Genomic DNA, 27,305 nt, shown 5'->3' on the forward strand with positions numbered 1-27,305 from the left:
TGAATAAATACTTCCAGTGTTTTTCTTGTGAGTTGTAACCCCTGTATATATGTAAATAGCATATTAAATACATGAAAATTTAATGTTACATAAAAATCTAGTACTTTTTTTTTTCAGATCTAGTACCTTTTTCCTGCATAAGTTGGTACAAAATTATTTTTCTGGTGCTCGCCCTGATTCTAATCTATTCGATGAGGACGCAAACGTTCAAATCACGTGCAATTTGTTAGTTTTGGAAACGGCTGTTTGCTTATCAGTGTGACGACATGTACAATAATTAAGGGCAACGTAAGTATTTGGTTTAAATTTTTGTTTTCTTGAAGGTTTTAGTCAATCTGTGTTTTTGATTGCTTTGATTTTCATAATAATTTTGTACTTTCGGAAATAGTGTATCGCGTGGATAGAAAAGGCGTTGGTTATGATGTTAACGGTTTTCATGATGGAGTGTATTTCAGAATTTTTGTTAATCTCGTGTCATTATGTACTGAACTCGAAATGTCTGGTATGTAGTACTCATTTATACAATTCGGTTATTGCAATGATGTGTGTGAAGTTTATAAAATTGCTTGGCATCTTTAATATATATCAAAGAACTCGGTTATTGCAATGATGTGTGTGTATATATGTATAAAATTGCTTGGTATCTTTAATATATAGTAAAGACCTCGGTTATTGTGATGATGTGTGTGTATGTATATATATATATATATATATATATATACACACATACTAGGGGACGAGCCCCCTCCCCTCAGCTCCTACGGCGGCCAACCCCCCGAGTTCCGGCGGGCTGGTAAGCCCGCCGGAACTCGTTTTATCGTCTTATCGTTTTATATATATAGAGTAGATATATACTGCTCAAAACAATTAGGGGTTATTTTTGTTAAAATTATTTCACGCTAAAATGTATATTTGTTAAATTTGTAATAAATATCGATTATTTAAACATTATCTCATAATTACACCCTATCGATAAGTAAGAAATATACATGTATAAAGTACCCAAGAGTTATAATTATGTACAGAAATCTATAATTATCCGACAGAAACTAAAATATCCCCTAATTATTTTGAGCAGTGCATATATATATATTATACAATTCGGTTATTGCGATGATGTGTGTGTGTGTGTGTATATATATATATATATATATATATATATATATATATATATATATATATATATATATATATGTGTGTGTGTGTGTGTGTGCGCGCATGTTTATGTATGTACGTGGAAGGCAATGATAAGGAAATGAAGTGTCACATCTTTCTCCATTTGGTGAAAGTGACCATGAAGTGATCATTTGGGTGGTGGCCAGTCATGTCAGGACATTTGTCAGAAAGGATTATATGCAGAACTATAAGGCAGCTGATTATGACAAACTCAGGAGGCAGCCTGCAACAACATGTAGCAGCTATTCATGAATTATTTGGCAGAGGCAATGACTGAGTGTATTCCAGAGTTCAAGAGATTAAATAAGGTAGGTGTAAAATGAAAACTGAAGAGGTGAAGCATGCAATCTGGAAGAAAAAGGCATTGTGCAGTTGACACAAGATGAGTGGAGATCATTTACATGAGGAGTACAAAGAGCAAGCAAGGAAGGCAACTCAGTAAGGGTAGCAAAAAGTGCAGTATGAGCAGCAGTTAGCAAATGGTATCAAAAGAAATCCTAGGGAGTTTTTTTTTTCAATATGTGGCCAGTGGAAGGAAGAATTATTATGGGAGAATGATGTTGGTCCATGATAATGGGAGAATGATAAACACTGAGGAGGATATAGTTGAGGTGTTTAATGAATGGTTCATTAAAGTTTCTATCCTTGTGATTGTAATATAATGAAGAACTTGAGAGGAGTGGAAATGGAGAAGAATGAATGATGGTGAGTGCAGATGAAGTATATGAGGAATTGAGTAAACTTGATGTTAAGAAGGCATGGGACCTGATGGTATATCACTGCATGTCTTGAGGGTATTTTCCAGGTAGTTAATAATAGCATTAACTTACATTTTTAACATGAGTCTTACATAACCCAAGTTTCAAAGGAGTGGAAAGATAGCAAAATTGTTTTGCTTCATAAGGAAAGATAAGACTCTGGCTTTGAATTATAGGTTAATCTGCTTATCTGGAGTTGTGGTCAAGTATGCAGGAGAAGTTGGTTGACAGCAGTAGAATTCTCTTTAATGGACGGCATGGGTTTCCTAAAGGAAGATCATGTTTTAGCAATCTGCTTGTTTATTATAACAAGGTGACTGACACATTTGACCAAGGAGGATGCATATCTAACTATACAGTGTATATTTAGATTTTGCAAAAGCTTTTGATAGATTGCCATATGACAAACTACTTAAATTGGAACAGATGGGGTTGGATTGGAGATTGGCTGTCTGATTGGTATCAGCAGGTTGTGCATGTGGGAGTGATATCTCAGAAGAGGAAAGTGACCAGTGGCATGCCCCAGGGGTTTGTTTTGAGGATATTGTTTAGTTTGTATGTAAATGACATTGGAAAGGGGCTTAAATAGTGATATATATATATATATATATATATATATATATACATACATACACACACACACACACACAGTTTGCAGAAGATGCAAAGTTGAGGAGAATCATAAATAGAGCAGATGTAGCTTTGCAAGAGGACCTGGATTGTCTGAATGGATGAGTGTGTGGGTGTCAGTGTAATGTAGCAAAGTGTAAAGTTTTAAAATTTGGGAAGCAAAGTTGAGATGCAGAGTATAGGATTGGTGGATATGAGAGATGTCCAGAAAGTAAGTTCCGTTTTTAAATATTTTCAGTGCAGCGCTGTGATAGCAATTGTGTGCATGTGCTGAGTTTGTTAATTCCTTAGCAAGGCGTTGGTGCCATTTTCAGACATTCTCGCAGTGTGTACACTTCTTGGTGTGTGTTTATGATGTCTAAGAAAATTGAATCGCCCACTGCATGTGTGCAGTTAGGTCAGTTATCCATTTCTTGAATGCGAGGAATGTTGTTTTGATTCATGATAACATCGCCCACACACAGGTGGTGTAACACAACAACAACTCGCCACCATCGGCTGGGAACAATTCTATCACCCCCCCATATAATCCTGACCTTGCACTAAGCAACTTTCACCTGTTCAAACATCTGAAATCTTTCCTTGGTGGCTGGTGGTTTCAAGACAACAATGAGGTCAAAGAAGCTGTCAATACATGGTTTGCGTCACAGGTGGCAACCTTCTACGAAGGTATACAACTCTTGGTGCCCCCGTTATGATAATTACCTGAACAATGGTGGAAATTATGCAGAAAAGTAATGAAAGATATCTACTTTAATATCCAATAAAGTTTTTTTGTAAGTATAGTTTTGTTTCTCTGACAGCCCATTGTAACTTACTTTCTGACATCCCTTGTATTTTAGAGGAGGAAATTAAAGATCTGAGGGTGATGGTGGATAGAGACTTGAAATTTAATGAATATTTTGCTAATATTGTGAGTATTATATTGAGACAATACAGTAGATCATGGGAATGATACAGAGAACTGACTTGTAGCAGTAAGGATGTTTTGATGCCATTGTACATGGCTTTGATTACTGTGCACAGATTTGGTCATTTGGTTTTCAGAAGGATGATGAGATGTTGGGAAGGGTTCAGAGACAATTAACAAAGTTGGTTTCTGGTCTCCGGAAGGAGGACAGATTGAGATAATGCAAATTACAGTTAGTAGATAGAAGTAAGACATGAGGAGAGAGATGATCGAGACATAAGTTGGTAAGGAGTTATTTTTATATGGATGAGATTTTTCATAGAATATTGGAAGATGTGGAGAACAAGAGGCCATTCCTGGAAGCTGTATAAGGTGATTGTGAGCAAGAGGGCGAAGAGTAGATTTTTTGTATGCAGAATGGTGAGTGATTGGAATGCATTGCTTGAGTGTGGTGAGTGCATGGACAGTGAATGCATTGATATTGAGGTGATGAGCTTTGCATGTGAGAATGGGGCCTTCCACAATGAGCCTCTTGACTCCATGGAGATATTTTGATGATGATAATAATAATATATATAGATGTATGCATGTGTGTTTATGTGTGTATTTATATATATATTGGGTGCCATTGTCTCAGTGCACACCTTGCCTCACTTTCTGTGCAGTTTAAAACCATTTGAACGTGAAGAATTTGACATGCTGTGCCATCAGCATGTCAGGCTGAAAGGTGTCGGGGTTTGTGACTGCATACTCAGGTTATTAAGACGAATGCGATGCAACGTTTACATGCCGAAAAGTGGCCTCTTCATGAAGCATTAATATATTGTGTTTAATTTTAGGAATCATGTTAAGCCAGAAAACAATTAGGTGGAATCCTTAATAGGAATGAATGCAAAAGTGTAATATCTGTGATATTGCCATTCTGCGGGTGTGCACCACACACCCAGAATATTCACCCCTGATATATTATTATTTTGTGATGCCTTCAAGGACTCATTGCAGGAGGGCATTCTTCTCCACTAAACACGTCTCCCCTACTACTTAATTCTCCTATTACACACAACTACCATTACCACCAATAGTATTTTTCATCTGTAAATTACACACACACACACACACACACGGTAGCAAACAAATTAGCTCCAAGTTATAATTTAAAGAAAAATTTTAATTGTGCAAGAAAATGAGTACAAAAATGAAACTCCAACCTTACCTAATAATTTATATGTGTTTCTCTGTTCCTAATAAGTTCATTAATTCACTTAAGCATGGACTCTACCAAAGTAGAACACATTTTCTTATTTCTGCATCTCTAAACCATACTTTTTATAATGGATTGCATTAAGTTATCCTTTGTATCACAATTTAATTTTCCAAGTCTGTTTTTCATTACAGCCAACAAATTTTCTGTCAGGAGAGTTACCTGGTCACTGAAGCAATTGGATGTTGTGATTTTTGATGAACTTCTTCACTTTTTTTTGAAGTGTGGCATGGAGTGAGCTATTGTTAGAAGATGAGTTCTTTGTCTTTCTGGATCTATGAGATCACTCTTTTCTCCAATATTTTTTGTGCATTAGTTGCTTTTCATCATACTGTCAACAGGCACATGCGATCCTGGACTGTCATGTATAAAACAACCCCTGAACATCTTTTTAGCTGGGTGTTTAGGAATTTGTTGAAGGTGGGTGGGAGGTCTTCTCAGCCACTGATTTACAAACATAGGGTACTTGCTCTCCTTGGACAAGAAAATGGCTCTCATCTGAGAATATGACCTTCCTCCACTTCTCAACAGTCCAACCTTTGTATGCCTTTGCCCACTGGAACCTCTTTTTCTGCATGGCCTTCATCAACACTTGTTTCTTTTATGGTCTGTGGCAGTCCTTCCTGCTTCCAGCAGTCTATGACAGACCGTCACATTAGAAACGTTAATCCCACTAGCTGCGAAGTCTCTATTTAAGTTTACAGCAGACAATCTTGGATTCATTTTGTTAGTATTCCTTTTTCGCCGACATTTTTCTTTTCTGTCAGGAGAAGAGATACCTGTCTCCCTAAAGCTCTTTAAAATTCCATTAACAGTACCCAAATCAACACCACACTTGTTGGCAATTAGTCTTTGACTCATGGATGTGTGCTGAGAAAGAGTACATATTTTTGAATGCTTTCTTGGAGTAGCAACTCAAAATGAATAAAACACTGAATGTCAACTTCTTTACGCTATTAATAAACATTGATAGAGACAGTTAAAATGCGCAGCACTCAACCAAAATCAAAGTTGAAAATGGTAGACCAAAACGAAAATTATTGTGAACTGAAGCAAAAACCAAACCCAAAAAACTTGACTAAAATTCGGTTTGTTCAGATTCATTTGTTCTCTACTGTATGTATATATATATGTGTGTGTGTGTAGATATATGAATGTGTGTGTATATAATATATATCATATAAATAAATGTTATCTTATTCCAGTGTTCTGCCTTATAAACTCCTAGTGATATACTCATGAACAGGCTAAGTACGTCGAATTTGCTAGTTAATGAGTATGTCTCTAAGTGTTTATAAGGCAGAAGATAACATTTATTTTAATTGACAATATGATGCTTCCTCCTAATTGTAGAGGATTTCTTCAGGTTTAACATGCATACTAATGGACATAACAGGAAGGACTAAAAGTGGTAGCAACTATTATGTAGCTATATAGAAGATACTAATGTTATTCTAAATTTCTAATTGTATGTTACATTGTTCAGAATATTTTACGTGTTTATGTATTTGCATGCACGTTTTGCTAATGAAGGCTAGTATGTATTCAGACAAGTTGATTTGTGGATTAATATTTAGATGTTTAGCATCTAATGCCATTTTCAAAGATTCCCAGATTTTTCTCTGTTGTATCATAGCAGTGGCATAATAGTTCTGATTTGTTCTATAACATTTGAAGTCTCATATGCGAAGTATGTTGTGGATCAGCTGAAGAGAGTACGTGCGATGACAAAAATGGAGGCTTCAATCCTATGGTATTTAATATCTTGAATGTGTTCTTTAGTAAATTATTTGATTTTCTGTCTGTCCATAGGGAAATGACTGGCAATTGCACCATAGCTGATAAATACCCATATATTGAAGTGGGCAATGTTGAGATTTTGTGGATCGGATTAGTGATCTTAAGAAAGGGGATAAATACTACTCGATTTTATATTCCTTAAGTATTTTTGCCAGTTTATGGAAATAGAGCTAATATATGGAAGCATAATGAATCCTCTGTTTTTTTCTTCGTTAGAGATTTCTATATTCACATGTCAGTTGAGTAGTCTGGCAATGATGTGGTCATTATGACCATTTTGAAGGGAAGTGTTTTGTTTTTTGAAGTTTCCTTGTCAGTGGTGAGTTTAGAGTGCTTTTGCCCTTAGTGTGGAAATAATACTCAATTTTTGAGATCTATAATGATGGAAGAGGCATGTAGATATTTCTCAGAATGTGTAGGCTTTCGAAATATAGCCTTCTAATTTTCCCAGTTCCTTAGTTGAAGATCCAGAAATGGGAGTGAACCATTAGATTTTAATTCATGAATGAATTTCATGTTAGTGTTGATGATTCAGATATTCATGAAAAAGCAAAAGTGAAGGTAGTCCATAGTTCGAGACTAAGAATATATTGTAAATGTACCTTTTCCATAATTTTGGTTTATGATGGTATTCTTCTAGGACCTCGTTTTCAAATGTGTCCATATAAAGATTTGCTAAAACTGGCAAGCTGGCAAGGCAGGTGCATAGAAAACTTCAGCTGCATTCTGAATGGAGATCCTATATAACAAGTAAAATATTTCAGCTATTTATGCACAGCTTTTAGTGAAAACACTAAAGCATCAAGTTGCTCTGGTCACATGCCGCTTCAGAACTTGATCCCTCAGAAATTCAACAAATTCACTCTCCTTTTTCCCATACACTATCTCCTTCCATTCTGTGTTCCTGAAATTAAAATCTCCTGTAAAGATCATCATCTTCTTTTTACATTATTATTATTATGTAACACCTCTAGGGAGTCCGAAGATTCATCAAGGGAGGGCATCTACCTTCAACTTTCCATCTCCACGACTCCACCAACTACAACTACCTTCATCATCTACACCAACACCATCTACCACTGACCACCATCACTAGTATATTCACAGGCAATCATTACATCCATGCCTAGGTAGGATTCGAACCCACAGCCTTTTGGCTGGAGAGCGGATATGCTAACCACTCTGCCAACCAGGCCGGCAAATGCCCACCCAATTTCCAAAACATTCAATCATTAGTATTCTCTACATTCCCTGGTCTGTAACAACATCCTATCAGATATACTGGCCTGTTAATTTCAACTTCACACCACACAGATTCAAAATATTCACATGTACTGTCAACTTTCACCCTTTGTGGACACAATTCCTTTGCAATCATTAACAGTACTTCCCCCTTCCTCTTTTCACCTTCCTATCCTTCTGGAAAATTGTATATCCTTCTATTTCTATTCCTTGAATACTCCTTATATTTGAATACAAACATGACAATCCCTTTGTCTTTGAGGCCATTCTACCAGCACCAACATTCTCTACTGTAGCTGCTGTTCCACACCTCTCTCTTTGGTCAGACCACTCCCATTTCCCTGATTTTGATTGCCATTCATATCTCTCATCCTCAACTTTATGTATTCCATTACCTTGCTCTGCCGCAACTACATCTTCAACCTTGTATCCATCTTCCTCCTGTCATATAATTGGTTTGGCTTGTGCCATTCTGCTTCACATGTACCCTTTGATCATTAGCTTCATTAACTTCTTAATTTTATGTCTTCTCAGAAAACAATAGCCTTTCTAAATGCCCAACACCAAACCTATTCAAATGCAATCGATCAACTTAATCATTCCAACTGTCCTTTAGATTAACTCCACAGATATGCGAACTGAACCTCCTTTGCCTTCCACCACTCGGCCATCTTGCTATTCATTATCTCTGCTCTCCTCAATTCACTATTTTCATATCTGGGCAACACACTAACAACTTTTTCAACAACACTACCTCCTGCAACAACTTACTCAAGTCACATCAACATTTTTTCTTTTCACTAAGTCATTTGTTCCCACTAGTGCTACTAATTCTGATGCCTGCTCTTTCCTTCTCTGCGAAGCATTAGTTATTTGTTTCAATGTTTTGTGTATTATTAGTCATTATACCTCTAATGATTGAGTCATACAACAATATATGATTATCCTTTGATTCCTTTTTTTTTTTTTTTTGTAATATTAACTTCCTCTTCTCATTCACATCTGCCAATCTCCTCTTTAGGTGTTTATTCTCATCTTCCAGATGATTCATTTCACTTTTCATTTTCATCAACTCTTGCTTAAGCTCTTCTACTATGGTCCTGATGCTAACTCCCATTTCGAAACACTCTAACCCATCGGTTCTAAACCGGTGGTACGCGTACCCTGGGGGGTATGTGCTGGGCCGTTCTGGGGTACACAAAAAATAATCAGTGATGGCGGAAAAACAAGTAAAGTTTTTCCGCCATTATTTGTAAAATAATGGCGGAAATAATTAATAATTTTACATTAAGATAGTCACTGAACAAAAGTGTTAATATTTAAAAACAGCTATTTTAAAAACAAGGAGTACAATTTATAGAAATGGTTTAAAAGGGGTACACAAGTGGAAAAAGGTTGGGAACCACTGCTGGTTCCCAACCTTTCGATACACTGTTGATAACCTATCGATACACTTTTCACGCGCATTAATGCTTTCCTTCTTTTAATTCACTCTAACCGCCCACAAATCTTTTGCATTTTTCAGTGCATAATGAAGCATTTCTCACACTGTATCCACTTGAAAAATCCAGGGCAGGATATGATTGGATATGTTCAATGATCTACAGAAAAAATTCCAGTGCAGTGGCATAATTTGATTATCTTGTTACATAAATCAGGCAGCAGAAATGATATCAATAACTATAGGCCAATCTGTTTACTATCACAGCTGTACAAAATGTTTATATCCATTATATTGAATAGGATCACAAAGTTTTTAGATGCTGCAAGATTCTGTACAATACATCATATTGTAGCTCTCATATCCATACTGAAAATTGGTTTGAATACTGTCTTATATACAGGGTGTTTCAAAAAGAATGTCCTGATTTGAAAATTGTATATCTCTGCAACCATGAACCACAAATGAATGCGCTCTCTTATTCCTTATAAATTTATTCAGTTCACTTCCTATCATACCAGCTTTACTATACTCTTTTTCAGATTATCTTGGAAATAGCAGAATAAGCTACATTTCCAGCTTTTCTTACCATTTGTACTATAGGCTTATGCTGCATAAAATAGTTCCTTAAATTTTTTATGTTATCACATAAAAAATGCTTATCGTATGCCAGTGTGGTACTTTATATATAATTATTTTACTACTTCCTTACTTGCCAATGTTAGAATTATATGTTTCATACCATTAAATTGTTACAGGGAACTTATTTTTGGAAAATGAAATTATCTACGCTTGGTCTCCAACGACCCCTGACTTTACCCTAAACATGGCAGAGATGACTGGTGGTGTTTGCTTTTGTATTCCCACGTGTGGTAGTCCAAACCTCTAAGAAGCTCTGAAAAGTGCATTGTGTCAAATCTTTACGCTGGTTTATGGACGAGAAATCCTGATGAAACAGTGGGCAATATTGTGAAGCAAACAGCGGAACTGACAGGTGTAAGCAAGACGGCAGTATACCGCATGAAGAAGAAACTGACCACTATGGGAGAACTGCATATGCCGGGGAAGAAGAGGCCTAGCGCCATAGGACTATGCACACGCTTGGTGAAATACGACTTTACGCTGTCAGCAATTCATCAGAAAGTGCATGATTTCTTCCGAAAGAACAAAATTCCTACGATATGTATAAGGTAATGACTTCTGTAAACAATGATGAAGATCTCCCTCACATTTCATTAACAACAGCTTACCGGTTGTTAAAGGACCTTGGTTTTGTTTACACTACAAGAACACAATCATCAGTATTACTTGAAAGGAAAGGTATAATTTTATGCTGTAGCCAGTATTTCCATTCTATCAGGAAATATCATTGCGAGGGATGAAAAATTTATTATACTGACAAAACCTGGGTGAATGTCGGTCACACCTGCACTAAAGTTCTCCAGGACACGACAGTAAAAAGTGCTCGTCAAGCATTTTTGTTGGGCTTAATGAGAGGCCTGAAAGCACTGAGTAGAAAAGAGTCTCCTATAATCATAACTCACACTGGCAGTGAAGACGGATTTGTACTGGGGGGGGGGCTTGAAATTTTCCGAGTGCAGAAATCACAAGGCAATTATCATAAGGAAATGGATGGAAAGCACTGTGAACGTTGGTTCATGAACATGATTTTGCCGAACATTGAGCCTAACAGCATCATTGTAATGGACAATGTGCCTTACCATTCTGTCCAACTGGAAAATGTGCCATCTCAGGCTACATGCAAAGAAGACATTCAGAAGTGGCTGAAGGAAAAAGGAATCGGTTTTACTTCTGATATGGCGAAAATAGAACTATTGAACTTGGTGGCAGATTGCAAGAGTCAGTTTCAAAAATATTGCATTGACAGTATTGATGAACAAAAAGGACGCACAGTGATGCGTCTTCCATCATACCATTGTGAACTGAACCCCATAGAACTCATCTGGGTACAAATTAAGGGGCATGTTGCAGCTAAAAATACAAATTTCAAAATTTCAGATGTTGAAAGACTGGTCATGGAAGGATTTCAAAAAATTACTGCATGCTCATGGAAAAGTTGCATAACCCATGTTATTGAAGAAGTGGAAAAATTCTGGACCCTTGATGGAATGATAGATGAGGTGGTGGAAAACGTGTTTTTCATGGTAGATGACAGCTCTGAATCTTTATTTAGTGAAGATGCACAATCTGATGATACTACTCACAGCCTGAGGGGTGTTTGAGGAGCTTCCTCATTAAATAATGAAGGGATAAGAGTGTTTATGTATATGTTTATACATAAACACTCATATTTTATGACATATTTTATTGTAATAAAATGTCATGTTTGGAAATGTGCGTTGTGACGAGTGAAGTTCACTTCATAACATAAACAATCACTGCTTATCGTAAGCCAGTTTATAATAAACTATATGACATCTACTTTGTTACAGCCTATCAATTAATTCCAGAAAATCCAAAGGCTCACAGTTGTATAGAGTCAATTAGCAATCATAATGTAATGTTATACATAGAATGGTGTGATTCGGCAATGATGGCTTTTAGGGGATTTTCTATGCATGTGCTTAGTTACAAACATGACATGCTTCACTATTGCCATAGTAACAGCAAACTAATATCCCACTACTTTTGGAAGCACTATGGCCTGTAGTATATTTCTTTATTTCCAAGATACCCTGGAAAAGAATATAATTCTGTTTATTTTCATATTTGATTTGCCATCTTCAAAATTGTGCTTAAATAGCTGAAATGCTTTATTTTACAACATGTTCTCCATTCAGAATGCAATTTTTGTTAATGTTTCTGCCTATTTTCATTGTCGTTGTCTCTTTATTGCTGATTTTCATACCAAATTTATTACATCAGTCATTCAATTTAGTTCGGGAATCTTGCAAACTTGTGCTATGTATCTTTAGGAGTATTACATCACGTGCATAATCTGCATGTAGTAAAGAGCTGAGATTAATATCTCTGATTTTGATGTTAGGTTTAATGCCTTTCCTTCTTAATGTGATCCATATAGATACATGAATAACATTGGAGATAATGTGCACTTTGCCTCACATTTGATTTAACATCAAACTTTTTTTTTATACCTCCTTCAATTTCAGTTGCTGACTTACAACTCAGGTATGCATTGTGCATTGCTCCATATAATATCCCATTTACCCTATAATTGTAGTGTTTTGAACAACTTTTTTCTTGCCAAGGTGCTTTGTTATATCCATGATTTCCCAACTGTTTGTCTTCAAGTGAAAATGTGATCTTGATAGAGGTTTTAGGACCACCTGTTTGGCTTGAATAGCTTGTTCTAGTTTTCTTTCCACAATTTTTTCTTTTTCTTACCTTTTTCTCAAATATGCTTGCATAAATTTTCCCAGGTACATGCAAGTTGGAAAATTCCTCTGTATTTAGAAAGATTTCTTTTGTTCTGTCATATGAACAATTTTCCTACTGTCAATATCTGATAATAACCTTTCAATAGTCTTGGTCCTGTCCTCCCTTCATCTTCTATCCACCAAACTGCAGTTTGCATGCCTTCGGTCTCTTCTCATAACTGACATTGTACAGTCCTGATATCATTTTTGTTATGTCTCTGCACCTTATTCAAGGTTACTTCATTCCCTTCAAATCTTGGGGGAAAGAGATGAGTACAGAAATCTAGATGTGGTCTGATCAAAGCTTTATACAGTGGGACTACCACTCTTTTATCTTTTGTGATCAATTTCCATATCAATATTGCAGCAGTTCACTGAGATGTCTTCACAACCTTTGCAATATGTCCAGTGAACTTCAAATTTCTCTCTACAATTAACCCAAGATCTTTTGCTTCCAGTGTAATTCCACCAAGTGAGTATAAAGCACTCCATCTGTGAATCCCAAATTTCAAAACCTTACATTTAGTTGCATTAAATTGATATGCCCATTCATTGCCCCCTGTTCCAGCTCATTGAAATCTTCTTGAAGAGCCAAAACATCAACATTCTTACTAATAACCCTCCCAAACTTCACATCATCTACATACAACTGAATATCTGTTTGTAGTCTGGTGACAATATCATTGACATAAAGATTGAACAGTGTGGACAAGGTCCAGTACTAAACCTTGTGGAAGTCCACATGTAACCTTCCTTCCGAGTCCCTTATACTGCTCTCCTGAAGAATTCAACTCTTTGATATCTGTCAGGAAATCAGTTTCCAGTCCATTAACCTGATATCCAAACCCATATATTACAACTTAAAAACCAACTTGTCAGATGCCTTTGAAATATCCCAAAAAAGACAGCATGCATCGTCTTTAACAAATTCATGCTGGCTTGTATAATTAATATTGTATAATTGGCTTGTATAAATAATAATAATATTGCCCTTATTTGCCTAATTCTATATACAAGTTCTTACCCATTTCTCCAAAATATTAATAACCATGAAGAAATACAAAGTGGTCTATGGTTTGATACCTCTATTCTACAACTACCCTTATACAGTAACACTATCTTATCCTCCTTCCAGGAAGTTTCCCCATTGCATGACTTTCATTAAACAGCTAGATTAATGGTATGGTTAGCTCCACAGCACATTCCTTTAAAACACATGGTGAAATTGCATCTATTCCCCCTGCTTTATTGACATCTAACATACTCAGTGTTTGGAATGCATCCTCTTTCACTTCTATTGCCTCGGTCATCTGTAGCTCAGCGGATGTGGCGTTTGCACACCGCCGCGCTTGGCCGCACGAAGGAAGACTTGGTTTCGAGTCTAGTCGACGACTAGAGGAAATTTTTCTAAGCCTTTTTTCGACCGGTTCCCGAGTTAGTCGATCTCTGGCACGGGCAAGCAGGTTTTTCCTCCCGGAAACTCGGGTTTTTCGCCCTGTAAACTCAAGAAAATCGACCGTAGAACCCACATTATTTCAGACATTAAATATATTGTGTTAGGGTTAGGGACCACGAGATGGCGGCACATTTGAGCCGTCTCTCTTCACTGCGTACCGCTTAATTAGTGATAGCCTTGGGCCATCTGTCTCTGATTGGGTACCAGTGGAGATTGAACTGCCCACTCAGTCTCCCAAAGTTAGATAGGGCTAAATGGCCTCACCTACTCCCGTATACGGGAATTAAAAGGCGTTAGCTGATTTTTTTTTTTTTTTTTTTAAACTATTTCATCTGCCTTGGTCACCAGAATCTTTTCTTCAAGTAATGTAACCCGTCCACAATTATTTTTCCTCATGTAGGCCATATAGCAAAAAAAAAAAAAAAAAAAAAACCTCCATGGATTGATTTATAGTTTTTGCCTGTATTCTAATTTTTCTCATTCCTAGTCTGAGCCTTATATTCCTCATGCATCTGTTCTTTATCTCTCGCTCTTTATATACCTTCTGTAACTTCTTTATCATCTGTAATTCCTGTTTAATTTCTGTGGTCATTCATTTAACTCCAAATTGCTTTTTATTCTTCACTCAGTATGTAATCTGAATTTCTGGCAGCAATTTTTTTCTTAAGTATCTCCCATGCCGCCAGCCAAAAGGCTGTAGGTTCGAATCCCACCGTGGGCATGGATGTTTGTGATTGTCTGTGGAAGTGGTGGGCAGTAGATGGTGAATTGTGTGGTGGAGACAGAGAGTTGTACAGTAGATGCACTCCCTCAGTGAGTCTTTGGACTCCCTGGAAGTGTCACATAATAATAATAATAATAATGCACTCTTCTTTCAAATTCTTTCATCCATCAAACTGCTCCAAGCTGGTTTCTAAGTGGTGTGCTGTAGTTGCCTGCCTTATAATTCCACATAAATTCCTTCTGCATGCCTATTCGCCCATCAAGTCAAAGGACTACGTGGTCACTTGCCGATTGGAAGTAAGCATGACATCTCACTCATAGTTTGATCCTCTGATGCTATGATCAATATGCTATGATAATTTTTTTTTATTACACTACAAATATTCCCTCTAATTTTCCATCTGTTCATTCTCAGCAGCATCATATTAAAAATGATATTTGGAAAGAATTTCACCTAGTATTTAGGGATGTGTGAGCAGAACTAGTCTGTTTAAATGACCTTACTACCTTAGATGGAGGGAAAGTTTAATAAATAAGGCATTTCTTGGCAGGAGAAAGATTCAAAAGAGTAAGTATGAAGATCTGGATGGATTGATATAGTTAAAAGTGCCGTAGAAGTCTAAAATATAAGATTGGAGGAAAATTGTCAATAGGAAGTTAGTAATAATATAGACTTATCATGCAGTACTCTCATAGTATCCTATACACCCCTTTGAGGGTACATATCAATAACTTGATCATGATTTATACTTTGTAAGGATGTTATCTATATCCAAATGGACATTGTTAACAACTATGGGTCTGAATGTTCACCATTTTTACTCATTTTGGCCCTTGTCTTCATATGAGTGAAATTATGGCTAACTAAGGGCATTGAAGACTTCTTCTCTTAGCACTATTGATGATAAATTCATAACTGTGTAGATTTGCTTTTGAAGTTTTTCATATTTTCAAGTCTGATTTGAGGCTATCTTGTGTATAGACATGCTATTACAGATCTCTTGTAAGATCATCGATTTTATTTATTTATTTGTTTAGTATATTATTATAGTTTTTAGTGAATTTATTATCTTATTGCATATAGTAACATAACTGTAGAAATATTGTTATTGAAATAGTAGTAAAAACTTGCCACAAGGCTTTGTCTAAAGCAGCGCTTCCCAAACTGTTGGCCGCAGCCCCCTTGGGGGCCGTAGGTTTTATTGAGGGGGGCTGTGAAATAATGAAACAAATTTAAAATGTTTTAAGACTAAGCAGATTTTTTTTTATTTTAAAAGAAACTTATTTAACTTTTATTATTTATTATTTCTTTTTTGTTATTTTTTATATTTTAATGGAAAAATTCGCACATTGGTGTTGGTTCACAAACTATGCTTCCTGCGTATTTCAGCGCTTAATGAATATTAGTAAATATTGCTTATTCATATGTTTCATTTCAAAGCAGTGGTTAATTGTATTTACTTCGAATGCTCTCCAGGGAAGCTCCAAATCTTCCTGTCCCTTTCATCACGCGTTCATAATCAGGGACTGTTGATATTGACTTTATATACATATAAAAACTTGTTTTATATTATCACTGTCATCCAAGCTAGATTTCTATTACCAATAAAAGTTTTGCATATACTTCACACATGAAAAAAAGCTTAAACAAGTTCATGTGGGAAGATAGTAACTCACTTGCAGTGGTAAACAACATGCCCTCCCTAACAGCCACACTGCAGAGGCAATAAAAACAAGTACTTTTATTATGCAAGTGAATAAGGAGGAGTCTGTGTAATATATTTCTCAACAAATAGTGCAATTAGAGACAACTGGGATAAAAACACTAATTAATGAATCACATGTCTCCTCATACAGAAACTATGCTGTATAGACTGAAACAAAACCATATGTTGCATGGGCAAACACAGTATCTAACTAAAAACTATTGTTATTAATTAGATGTGTGTGTGAGTTCGATTTCCCAAGGCAGCAATAAAATTCAACCGAACGTGTTAAAATTCGTAAAAGTGTTAAAACTAAGTAATATATATATAATGAATGTTATGGCAGTTTCACATATGGAATTCGGTTGAAGAGAGTTAGCATTTCAACTCAATTGTCAGCTATGCTTTTATCTTTCAGTTGCGCGATCTTTTGTTAATACCGCACCAATCATATGCACGTTTTAATAACCTGCCTTTGCTGTCTGTTTCGTGTTAGGCTTAATTACCTTAAAGGGAGGAAAGTCACAAAAGAGAAAAATATTCCTGGTCCGGGGATTCCCTTATTCAGGTAATATTCACTAATTTCATGTTATCAGTCTGTGGTGTGCCAGTATCGGTAAGTGGTGATATTATTTGATCTATTCTACTTATCCATCTCAGGGTTAAAAAATTTAACCCTGAGATGGATAAGTGGCTGATAAAAAATAAAAAAAAAATTCCCGCGGACAATCAGAAGAAGTAGAAACAGACTCAAAAAAAAGGACAGTATTTCATATTTTACCAGAACAGCCTGCATTGTCTTCAGAACGAAACAGTAAGAGGCAAAAAATGTAATATATGCATTTGATTTTTACAATATTCGCTGTGTATGTTTTGTATTGAATATAAATACAATAAATATTATAATAATATATCTATGAATCGTAATATATCTATTACGATTATTTTTCGAGGGGGTGGGTGCGTGAAATATTTTAATTTTTGCAAAGGGGGCCTTGACATCCAGAAGTTTGGGAAGCACTGGTCTAAAGCACAAGTTAAAATATTTGCTATTAAGGAGAACTTTTGTTCCATTGAGCATAAATGTTGCAGCAGTGATGTTGATAATATAACTGAGGATAATCTGACATTAGAAAAAGAATTTTTTTTTGTTGTTGTTGTGAAGATTGCAAATTAAATATGGAATAAACAGCAAATTAGCAAAGCTGGTATGGTAGGAAGTCAGTCAACTGAATAAATTTATATGGAATAAGGGAGAAATTAGTCAAAACACTAAACTAGCTGTATACAAAGACTGTGTTCAAATCAATGTTGACCGGGTTATAAATAAAACACTTGATCAGAGACTGGAGATTACAGATATGAGAATTCTGAGAAAGATTAGAAGAGTGAACAGATGTCATCAATTTCAGTATATTAAAATTAAGCAACTTAGGATATTAGGAAAAAACTTGACATTGATAGCAACAGAAATGTGTTAGCGGAAGTAATCTCAGTATGGTAATGTAATCAGATTGGGAGAGGAAAGGTTAGTAAGACAGCTGTTCTTTGCAAGAATGGCAGGAAAAAGACCTAGAGGAAGACCAAGATCTAGTTCAGTTGATATGGTAAGAAGAGAAATATAAGATCTAACGGTATTGGAGGCTTGTCAGGTAGTAGATTAATTTGGTAGAAAATTTTCGACCGGTACTTAGTAATGACATGATTTTTTCATGTAGTACTGTCATAATATATTGTACACCTCCTGAGGGTACAAGCCAGGAATTTGATATTGATGAAAGAAATTATTAGAAAATCAACCAGAGAATTGGAAAAATTATCACCTCACCAATGACCCTTCCAAATACTGTGTATTTGGTAGGGTCATTGGTGAGGAAGAGATCTAAGGTGTTTGGGGAGTCGTTTGAGTTATCTGGTGTTCTGGTTGGCATGTGAACGATTTGGGTAAGGTCATTAGTGATCGCATATGTTTCAGCATCTCTGCCTGCAAGATCTGTACAACTGGAGGAAAAAAAAAGCCAGTTGGCATTGTAGACATTAAAATCTCCTAGGAGGATGATTTCACTGTTAGGAGAGTGGGACTGGAGAAAATCAATTTTTAAATAGAGGAAATTAAATAGCTCAGAGTGATTTGTGGCATTAGGAGAGCGATGAGAAAGCAAATGTTGACTGAGCAGGGAAGGGATATTTTCAACCAAAGAAGTTCAAAGTTGGGTGATTGTAGATTCAGTTTTTAAATAGATGAAATTAAAGAGCTCAGAGTGGTTGGTGGCATTAGGTGTTCTCTGGCAAGGTATGTCAGAGCAAATATATATGCAGACATTGCCCTTGTCAAAAGGAGTTAAAGAGTTTTGAAAGTTGAGATGGATAGTGCTGTGGTGAGGTGAAATTTGAGTTTCTGCTAAAAAGAGTAGATGGGGGTTTGGTGGATAGAGTTGAGGCCATCGAAGTGGATGTGTAATGTTCTGTGGAACGTATGTTTGACTGCAAGGGTCTTGCACATTTTCCTGCAGTGTCTGCATACTGGTATCAGTGGTGACTGCTAGTGGTGTCACTTGATTTTTGCACAAATTTAACTTGTAAGTCGATGCTCCAATTATTGTCCCCATTTTGGTGTTTTTTTTCTTCAAGTTATCTTTGAAAATGACATTATTATTATTATTATTCCTGATACCTCCAAGGAGTCCGAAGACTCATTGCGGGAGGATGCCTTCAACTGTCTCAACCACTACACTGAACCTCTACTACAAATCATCTCCATCAATGCCATCTACTGCCCCCACCACAACTAGTATTTTTTGTCTGTAAATTGCGCGTGTTCTGAAAGGCCAATTTGTCTGTATGTGGGATGAAAAACCCGAGTTTCTGGGAGAAAAAACCCTGCTACCTGCTTATGAGATCGGCTAACTCGCCTTCGATTGAAATCGTCCAGATAAAGATTCCTCCCGTCGCGACGAGAATCGAACTTAGGCCTATTCCAATCGAAGGGCGCAATGTACCGTCGTTCTTCCGATTGCGCTACGGAGGACATCCTTGTTCTCTGTGGACAAATGTTACGTCAGGTTGAGCACGTATGTGCAATTGGGGACAGGTGTCCTTGAACTTGTTATTTGTTGCCATTATTAATCTGGATGTGCTTGTCGGTGTGTCACAGGTCACTTTCATGAGACATGTTAAGTTCGTTCCATCCTTTCTTTTATTTATGGGTTTGAAATGATGGCATCTGACGATATTTCTGGGATCTGAGTTGCATTTTCCTCCTATTTTCTGATGCCTTCTTTTAATGATTTACCATTTTCCGTCAGAAAGTTCAAAATAATGACTATGAGTCCTATTTTTGGCCTCGATTGAGTCATGTACCATTGATATGATTGGGTCACAGAGTTCATTAGCTGACATGGGTACATTTGCGATGTGATGATGATCGTTGAGTAACTCAAGCTTAGTTTTCAGCATTTGGATTTTAGAAGAGAAGGTTTGATAATAGTATTAAGGTGTTTTGATTCCATTGCCTAAGATCAGATGTTTTATGGATGGGAGGCACAGTAAACAGAAAAATGGCTGGCTGAGATAAAAAAAAAAGTTCTCTGCCAATTCATCTATTTTTGCACAGGAAGTGTGTAGCCATTGGCAATAGAAATTGCACAATATATCCCTTTTTTTTTTCGGCTGCAGCACTTCATATTGTCATTTGGTTCGTCGGCAATCGATAGCACTGTGGTGACGAAACTGGGGTTGCTCTTTTGTCGTTGATTTTTGTTGCTGCCATCTTTACTTCATACAGTAAGCATAGCGGGTAAGCATGTGGCTGTTTTTTTAATTGTAAGGATAACTGATTTGATGGACTATAGGTACTTACAGGTTGTACAGAAGTAATCAGCTCCTTAGTAGCCACTGTTACTTTTCCATTTATAAAAAACACAATAATGATAAAATGTGGGAGCACAGGTTTGGAGTAGCTTATTCACAGGTGCCACCAGGTGGTTCATGTAAGGTGCAACCACCTTATGCAAAACCACCTGATGCCTGTGAATAAAATTCACAGGCACCAGGTGGTTCAACTATGGTATGGTTATGTATCTACAAATGGGTAGAAATGTGCACTTTGGGTTTGCATCTTTTGAGTGTATATGGTGAGGGAAAAAGAGAAAGTTATTCAACAGGACCAAGGAGATTGTAGATCAAAGTATAAGAAGTCAGGTGGTAATTCGTTATGTCTATACACAAATGTCAGGAACAAAAGGGTTGAGTTCATTGCTTTATTGAATACATTGTGGCCTAATATTGTTAGCATTAGTTAAAAATGACTATCAGAGTTAGATGTTGTAACTGGGATTGAGTGTAAAGTGTATAGTATTATTAAGAATGACAGAGGGATAAGAGGGAAGTATTACTATTAATATCAGATTTACTGAGTCCAGTTAGGGTAGAAATGCATGCAAGCAGTCAAGGTAATGTCCCATGTAGCAGTATGTTTGAGATTAATTTGATATGAAGTGGAGGCTAACAAGATGAAATATATGGTTGAGTGGTGCAGAGTTGGTGATTCAGTTGCTAGGAATAATGAAATGCATTGCTAAATTATAATGATGGGTAATAAATGAGTAATCATTATGGTGATTATTCATTTAGTACCCATCATATGCATTCAAAGATTGAGTGCATATTAGAGAAATCTCAGGATAAGTATGTAGGAGAATTTATTTATTCATTGCAAGACTGCTTTCTTGAGTAGCATGTGAAAGAAGGGTTAAAGAATGTTGGTTTGATCATAGTGTCAGAAGGAATCTCAGTTAAGAACATGACTATTTTATAACTAGTTGGTGACTGTTATCATGCCATACTTTCATGGGAAGCAGCTAAATATATAAATGTTCCAATTAGGACAGGCTACAAGCTGTCCTATGTGAATCTGAAAAAGTGCTTAAATGAGGCAGTATCTGAATGTATCCCTAGAGTTTTTTTAAAGAACAAATAGGGTGGGAGTGAAATAGATGTCTACCCTTATTAAGCCAGAGATCCACAAGAGGATGTGCGAGGAATATTATGAAAATAAGAGTGAAAAATATAAAGCTGTTATGAAATATATAAAATGCAGGCCAGAAAAGTCTCGTCCAGAAAGCTACACCAGAGTATGAAAAGAAATTGGCTATATAGGCTGAAGGTAGTCCAAAAGTTTGTTATACTGAATTGGAAGAATAACTTTACTGAATGTGGATGGTACTCTTGCATCAGTGGATGATGAGATTGTTAGATTAATTTGCATTTACTTTGCTAAGAGTGAGCACTCATTAAAAAGAAAAAAATGAGGGCAAAGAGCTATTGCATAATCTGAAAAATAATTCAGAATTCAGGAGTAGGAACAGATGGAATATTAGTTTGTATGCTAATGGAATATTCACTAAAATTGGCTAGATCTTTTACAAGTTTGTATAACTAGAGTCTCAGCTCAGGAAAGATAACATTGGAATGGAAAGAATGTATGATAGTTCCATTGTAGAAGGGTACAATGGAACTGTCATTTGGACTACTGCACACAGATTTGGTGTCCTGATTTTGGATGGGATGAAGAAGCTGTGAAAATGGTGCAAAGAAGAGTTACAGAGATTATGGAATATAGATTATGAGGACATTGAGAATGTGGATTATAGACTCTGGTTAACAGGAGAAAGAGGTGTGTGTGTGGGGGGGGGATGATATTATTGAGGTCTGTGAACTTTTGAATAGGTGTTGTAGGATATTGTCGGATGAAATTTTTCACTATAGGATTATAGGGAGAGAGGGCATCCATGGAAGTTAAGTTTGTTCGCTGTTAAGAAAGTGATAAGAGCTAGCATTTTCTTTCGTAGAGGAGTGAGTGAGTGAGTGAAACAGTATCTCTTGAAGTGATGAGTGCATCTAGTGTGGATGAGTTTAAGAGGAGATATCGCAGCTGGTTTTGGTGACACTTGATGACATAGGACTCCCTCGATGAGTCCTTGAGTTCTTGGAGGTCTCGGATAATAATAATAATAATATGGCTTAATAGTTTTTGGTATCAAATGTATTTGCCAAGTGTAATCAGGCATCAGATAATTTTTATTTTATTTATTTATTGATTGATTTTTTGAAAGAGGTCATCATCGTCATCCTTTCAGGGATTTAGGCCTAGTGATCTGTTCCAAATCATTCCATCTTTTCCTTGGTCATCCTTACTTCTTTGTCCTCTAGCTGTGTGGTATCAAAGTATCTCTTTTGCATAGTCTGGAACTGTCCATTCTTTCAATATGTTCATTCCACTTTTTTCGGTACTCATATATTTTGTCCAGGACTTATGTTCTATGAACTTAGTCCATTTTTTAGTTCTAGGCATATTTCTGTGCTGCTTTTTTCTTTTTCCCAGAGATTATAGCCTGCTATCCTTCATAGGAATTTCATTTCTCCAATTTCTCTTATTTTTTTCTTTAGCAGTTTTTATGGTCCATAATTCACCTCTATATACAGTAGAGAGGATCTTATCAAGAACTTTATAACCTCTTATTCTTGTATTCTTTTGAACTTAGTTAAGTTTGAGAATACTACTGATCATCCCTGTTATTTTTTGGAAGTTTGAAATTTTGATATTAGTGTTATTTTCCTTTGTTTATGGGGAAGACTGAAAAGTTCTGATAAACACCTAGAACAAAAATGATATTAAAGCAACTAATATAACCACAAGAAAGAACATATATTAAAACCCTTTAATCCCTCGCCCCCATGTTTCATCAAATTGTAATAATTTGTTGCTTTTCTTTTAGGATAATATATAAGAAGACATGTCAGAGGTTTTGAAGAAATTTTAAAACACAAGCTTGGGCCGTCATCAAGTTTTTCATGCTGGGAAAAAAAGTCTGCAACTGAGATTCACTATACTTTGTGTGAGACTTTAGGGGAGTGTGCCCCAGCATATTAATGTGGGGAACAGGATGCCCCCAGGTCAGGAAGACCTTCCACAGCAATCACACCTGAAAATATCAATGCAGTGCATGCCATGATCCGTGATGATAGATGAATACTAACCAAAAACATTGCAAAGACTTTGGGGATATCCAGGGAATGAGTTGATCATTATCCACCAACATCTGGACATGAAGAAGCTCTCAGCAAATGTTTGAATGCTGACCAAAAGAGAGAACACATGCTGTCATCTCAAGGGGTTTTGGGTCATTTTGAGACATCAGGTGCAAACGTTTTGGCTTATTGTGACTGTTGATGAAACATGGCTTCATCACTGGCCTAGAGACCAAAAAACAGTCACTGGAGTAGAGACACAAAGGTTCTCCATGACCAAAGAAGTTTCGAACCCAAAAGTCATCAGCGAAGATTCTTACCATTGTCTTTTGGGATATGGATGGTGTAATCCTTACCAAGTACCTCAAAAAAAGTGAAACTGTTACAGTAGCAGTTTATTCAATAGCTCTGAAGGAACTGAAGAAGGTACCGAAGGAAAAATGCCACAGGAAACTGAGCAGAGGCATGTTGCTTTTGCAGGACAGCACACCTGCTCACATTGGTCAGATAGACAATATACAACTTGGGGTTTCAGTGTCTACCTCACTATTCACCAGACCTGACCTCATCTGACTATTTCCTATTCCCAGATTTAAAGAAACACTTGAAAGGAACAAAATTTACCACAGATGATAGTCATATCTTCAGGGAAAGATTTTTTTCTCAGAGAATTGTAAATGATGTAGCAGTAGTGCAACAAGTGTATACCATTTCATTGGGAACATACCTGGTATGATATAGCACATCCAAGATATTTGAAATAGTTAATTTGTTCTGAAATTTTATTTTCAATCAAGATTTTACTTCTGACTGGAGATAGTCCTTTAAAAGCCATGTTTGTTTTGTTTGTTGATGTTTGCATTCCAAAATGTTTTTAGCAATTAAGTTTAAAGAATATATTGATCTCTGGAGTTCACTTCTTGCTATGATTATTTGGTCATCTGCAAACGAAAGGGTGTTTAGTATAGTTTCACAATCCAGTTTAAATGCCAGTGTTATATTTTTCTTCCATATCTTTAGTATTTCATCTTTATAGAAATTACATAAGAGTGGTGACTGAAAGAAGGGTGTAGTTTTTTTATGAGTAAATATCAAAGATAGTGGTTGTAAAATAAATCCACTAACACTTTTTGCTGGAGATGTTATAAAGTTAGATGATCTCTGTTTTTTTTTATTGGTCAACTGACTTTCGAAGTCTTGAGGGACTAGTGGGAGCTAGTTCCAATCACAATAGTTGGCACAAGACTGGCAATGAATTTTAATTTGCATCCAGGAGGAGAGTATGACAGAGAACCGAACTTGGCAATAGTCGAAGAAAGACTCATCAAAAATTCCTGCTGTAGTCGGTGACTAGAATTGAACTTAGAACAGTCTTTCTTCAGGTAGCCTGGTGCTATGGATGCAAATGCCATTTCAATTGTTTCATTAAAAATTAAATTCCATTCATAATTTAATTTTTACTAATGTGAAAATTTTTTATTGAGGATTTCTATTTTTTTAAGCAAATTTAATTTAATTAAATTTTTTTTTGTATATCTATTTTCAAGTAGATGTTTTCAGCAAAGTACCAATTTTCCTCAAAGTCATGTGTGGCCTTTTTGCCACATGTGGCAAGTGGTGATTCAGTTAGACACCAGGATTATAAATGATATACCACAATTCTGGATTAAAAATTTCATATAGTTCCAATTGTGGAGTTTTGATAATATTTGTTTAGAAATCTCTGATATGAGTGGCTCCAGTTTTTTTCATATGCTGATGCTCTACTTGCCTGTTTCTGTGTATGTATAATGGGCTTTTTGCTGATTGAAAATTTTGTTTCACAGTTTCACATAACTGTTCTAGCCATTTTGTATCAGAGATTACATACTTGTACTTAGAAGAAAATAATGATGCCACCCTGCTTGATTTGAAATTTGCATGAACAAGGTTAAGTTTTTTTTTTTTCTAAAATTTTACAAGCCATTTCATGAATAGGAAAGTTTGTCACAGTAACATGGTTTTAACTCCTAACAGTATGTTTCAGGAAATATTTTTCTTGTGAAGCAAATTATTTTATTAGTATGACCTGTTATGATTTTGTAAGATGTTAAAAGTCTTATATTATTTAATAGTTGTAAATTATTTCTGTTCTTGAAACTGTTTTGATTATATAACTTATTAATATACATTTGGTTCTGTATAGGTGGCTTCTGAAGAATTCCCTAATGGCTCTGAAATGTGATGTGTGTTCTGTGCCTTTCACCAGCAAGTTATGTTATGATCAGCATATAGTAAGTGAGAAACATAGAAAGAAAGCAGCACTCAGGATTGTTCAAGGGAATGTTAATTGTCAGGCTACTATAGTGACATCTGCAGATATTAATGTTGCTGATAACACTCTTTCCTCAAATAATCTATTTGGAGAACATTCAAACTATGTCATTATTCTTAATAAACAACTTCATTGCAAGGCATGTAAATTAGATTTCACAGGACCTGATAATTTAAAGGCACACTTACAAGGGAAGAAGCATAAAAAAGGACTTCAGAGGTTGAAAACAATGGAGATGCTGATATCTTCTGGTTGTTTATCTTCTAATTCTTTAAATTGTGATGCCCAAAAAAGAGAGTCATCTGACTCCTCTGTTGCTTCTGCTAATCAAATCCATTCCATTCAGAAAAAACATGATGGAATATTAACTGATAGTTCTGGTATGAATGATGAATGTATTTCTGGTCAGGTAGATAAGCTTCCTGATGATCATAATATAAATTGCTTACGAATTCCAGAGAAGAGTGATATTGTAGATCTTGTTGGAAAACATGATGGAAATAATTGTACAAAAATTCAGACATTTAATAGTGAAATTGAAAATCAGAAAATCAAAATTTTGAATGAACATGAAACATTTACTGGGATGCATGATAAGCAGAATGATAAATGCTTGCTAGCTCAGTCTTTTTCACAGGAACAAGCTGCAGTCACGAATATTCATCAACAAGCATATGCCTTACAGTTGGAATATTTGAAGTCTGTACTAACTATTATTGATGAAAATGAGCCATTTAGTTTTAATTGAGGACTATATTTACATCTAGAAACAGTTTGGTTTAATTTGCAAGTAATAGTTTTTCTGTTTATTTTTTCTTACTGTCAGACTTGCATGGAGCAACTTTGAAAAAAAAGTATCGATTCATATGTACGTTCAAATTTTAACTTTGGTAAAGATCTAAATTTACGTTCACTTTTGAGTTTTTGCAGGGAGATACTGCAGAATCTTAGCAACCTTTTGCAATTTTTTTCCCATGTATTCATATTTATAATATATAGATAAATAGATAGATCTTAGCTTCTACATGTTATAGAAGCCAATATATATTTTTACCTTGCTTCTCAAAAGGTTCATCTGATTACTTTGATAGGAAATTCCTATCAAATAATTTTGTTTATTGTATTTTATATCTGTATTTAATTTTCTGTCTTCACTAAAAGTTATTCTTAAATAGCTGGAGTGTTTTACTTGTGTTCCTCATCATGAAGAACAACACCATGAACAATGAATCTCTTGATTCCATGAAGATCCCATAAGTCGCTCATACTATATCATTTATATATTATTATTATTATTATTATTATTATTATCTGAGACCTCCAGGGAGTCAAGGACTCATGGAGGGAGGCTGTAAATTACCCAACCCAGCTATCATACCTACCCTTGAATTCATTCACACTAGATGCACTCACTCCCCATAAGGGCAAATTATTCCACTCACTCACTGCTCTCTGGGAGAA

General features: G+C 35.9%; 2 protein-coding genes across 3 annotated transcripts; both read left to right on the top strand.

Moving 5' to 3' along the window:
• The first annotated feature begins 200 nt into the window (after window positions 1-200).
• Window positions 201-27,018, top strand: LOC150095430 (uncharacterized). 2 transcript variants are annotated; one of them, XM_090410463.1, is made up of 2 exons: window positions 201-288; window positions 25,716-27,018. In XM_090410463.1, exon 2 carries the CDS (start codon window positions 25,738-25,740, stop codon window positions 26,590-26,592), a length of 855 nt encoding a protein of 284 aa, XP_090266589.1. In that variant the 5' UTR covers window positions 201-288; window positions 25,716-25,737; the 3' UTR covers window positions 26,593-27,018. The 2 variants fall into 2 exon arrangements, with proteins under 2 accessions (XP_090266589.1, XP_090266590.1); XM_090410464.1 differs by lacking the exon at window positions 201-288 and adding an exon at window positions 385-502.
• LOC150095431 (uncharacterized) lies at window positions 10,847-11,461 on the top strand. The gene has a single exon (XM_090410675.1). The coding sequence runs from the start codon at window positions 10,847-10,849 to the stop codon at window positions 11,459-11,461; it is 615 nt and encodes a 204-aa protein (XP_090266801.1).
• Window positions 27,019-27,305: the final 287 nt, after the last annotated feature.

Source organism: Typopeltis vanoorti, chromosome 20 (assembly GCF_054136105.1).
Source record: "Typopeltis vanoorti isolate ZY-2024b chromosome 20, IOZ_Tvanoo_1.0, whole genome shotgun sequence".
Classification (NCBI taxonomy): Eukaryota; Metazoa; Arthropoda; class Arachnida; order Uropygi; family Thelyphonidae; genus Typopeltis; species Typopeltis vanoorti.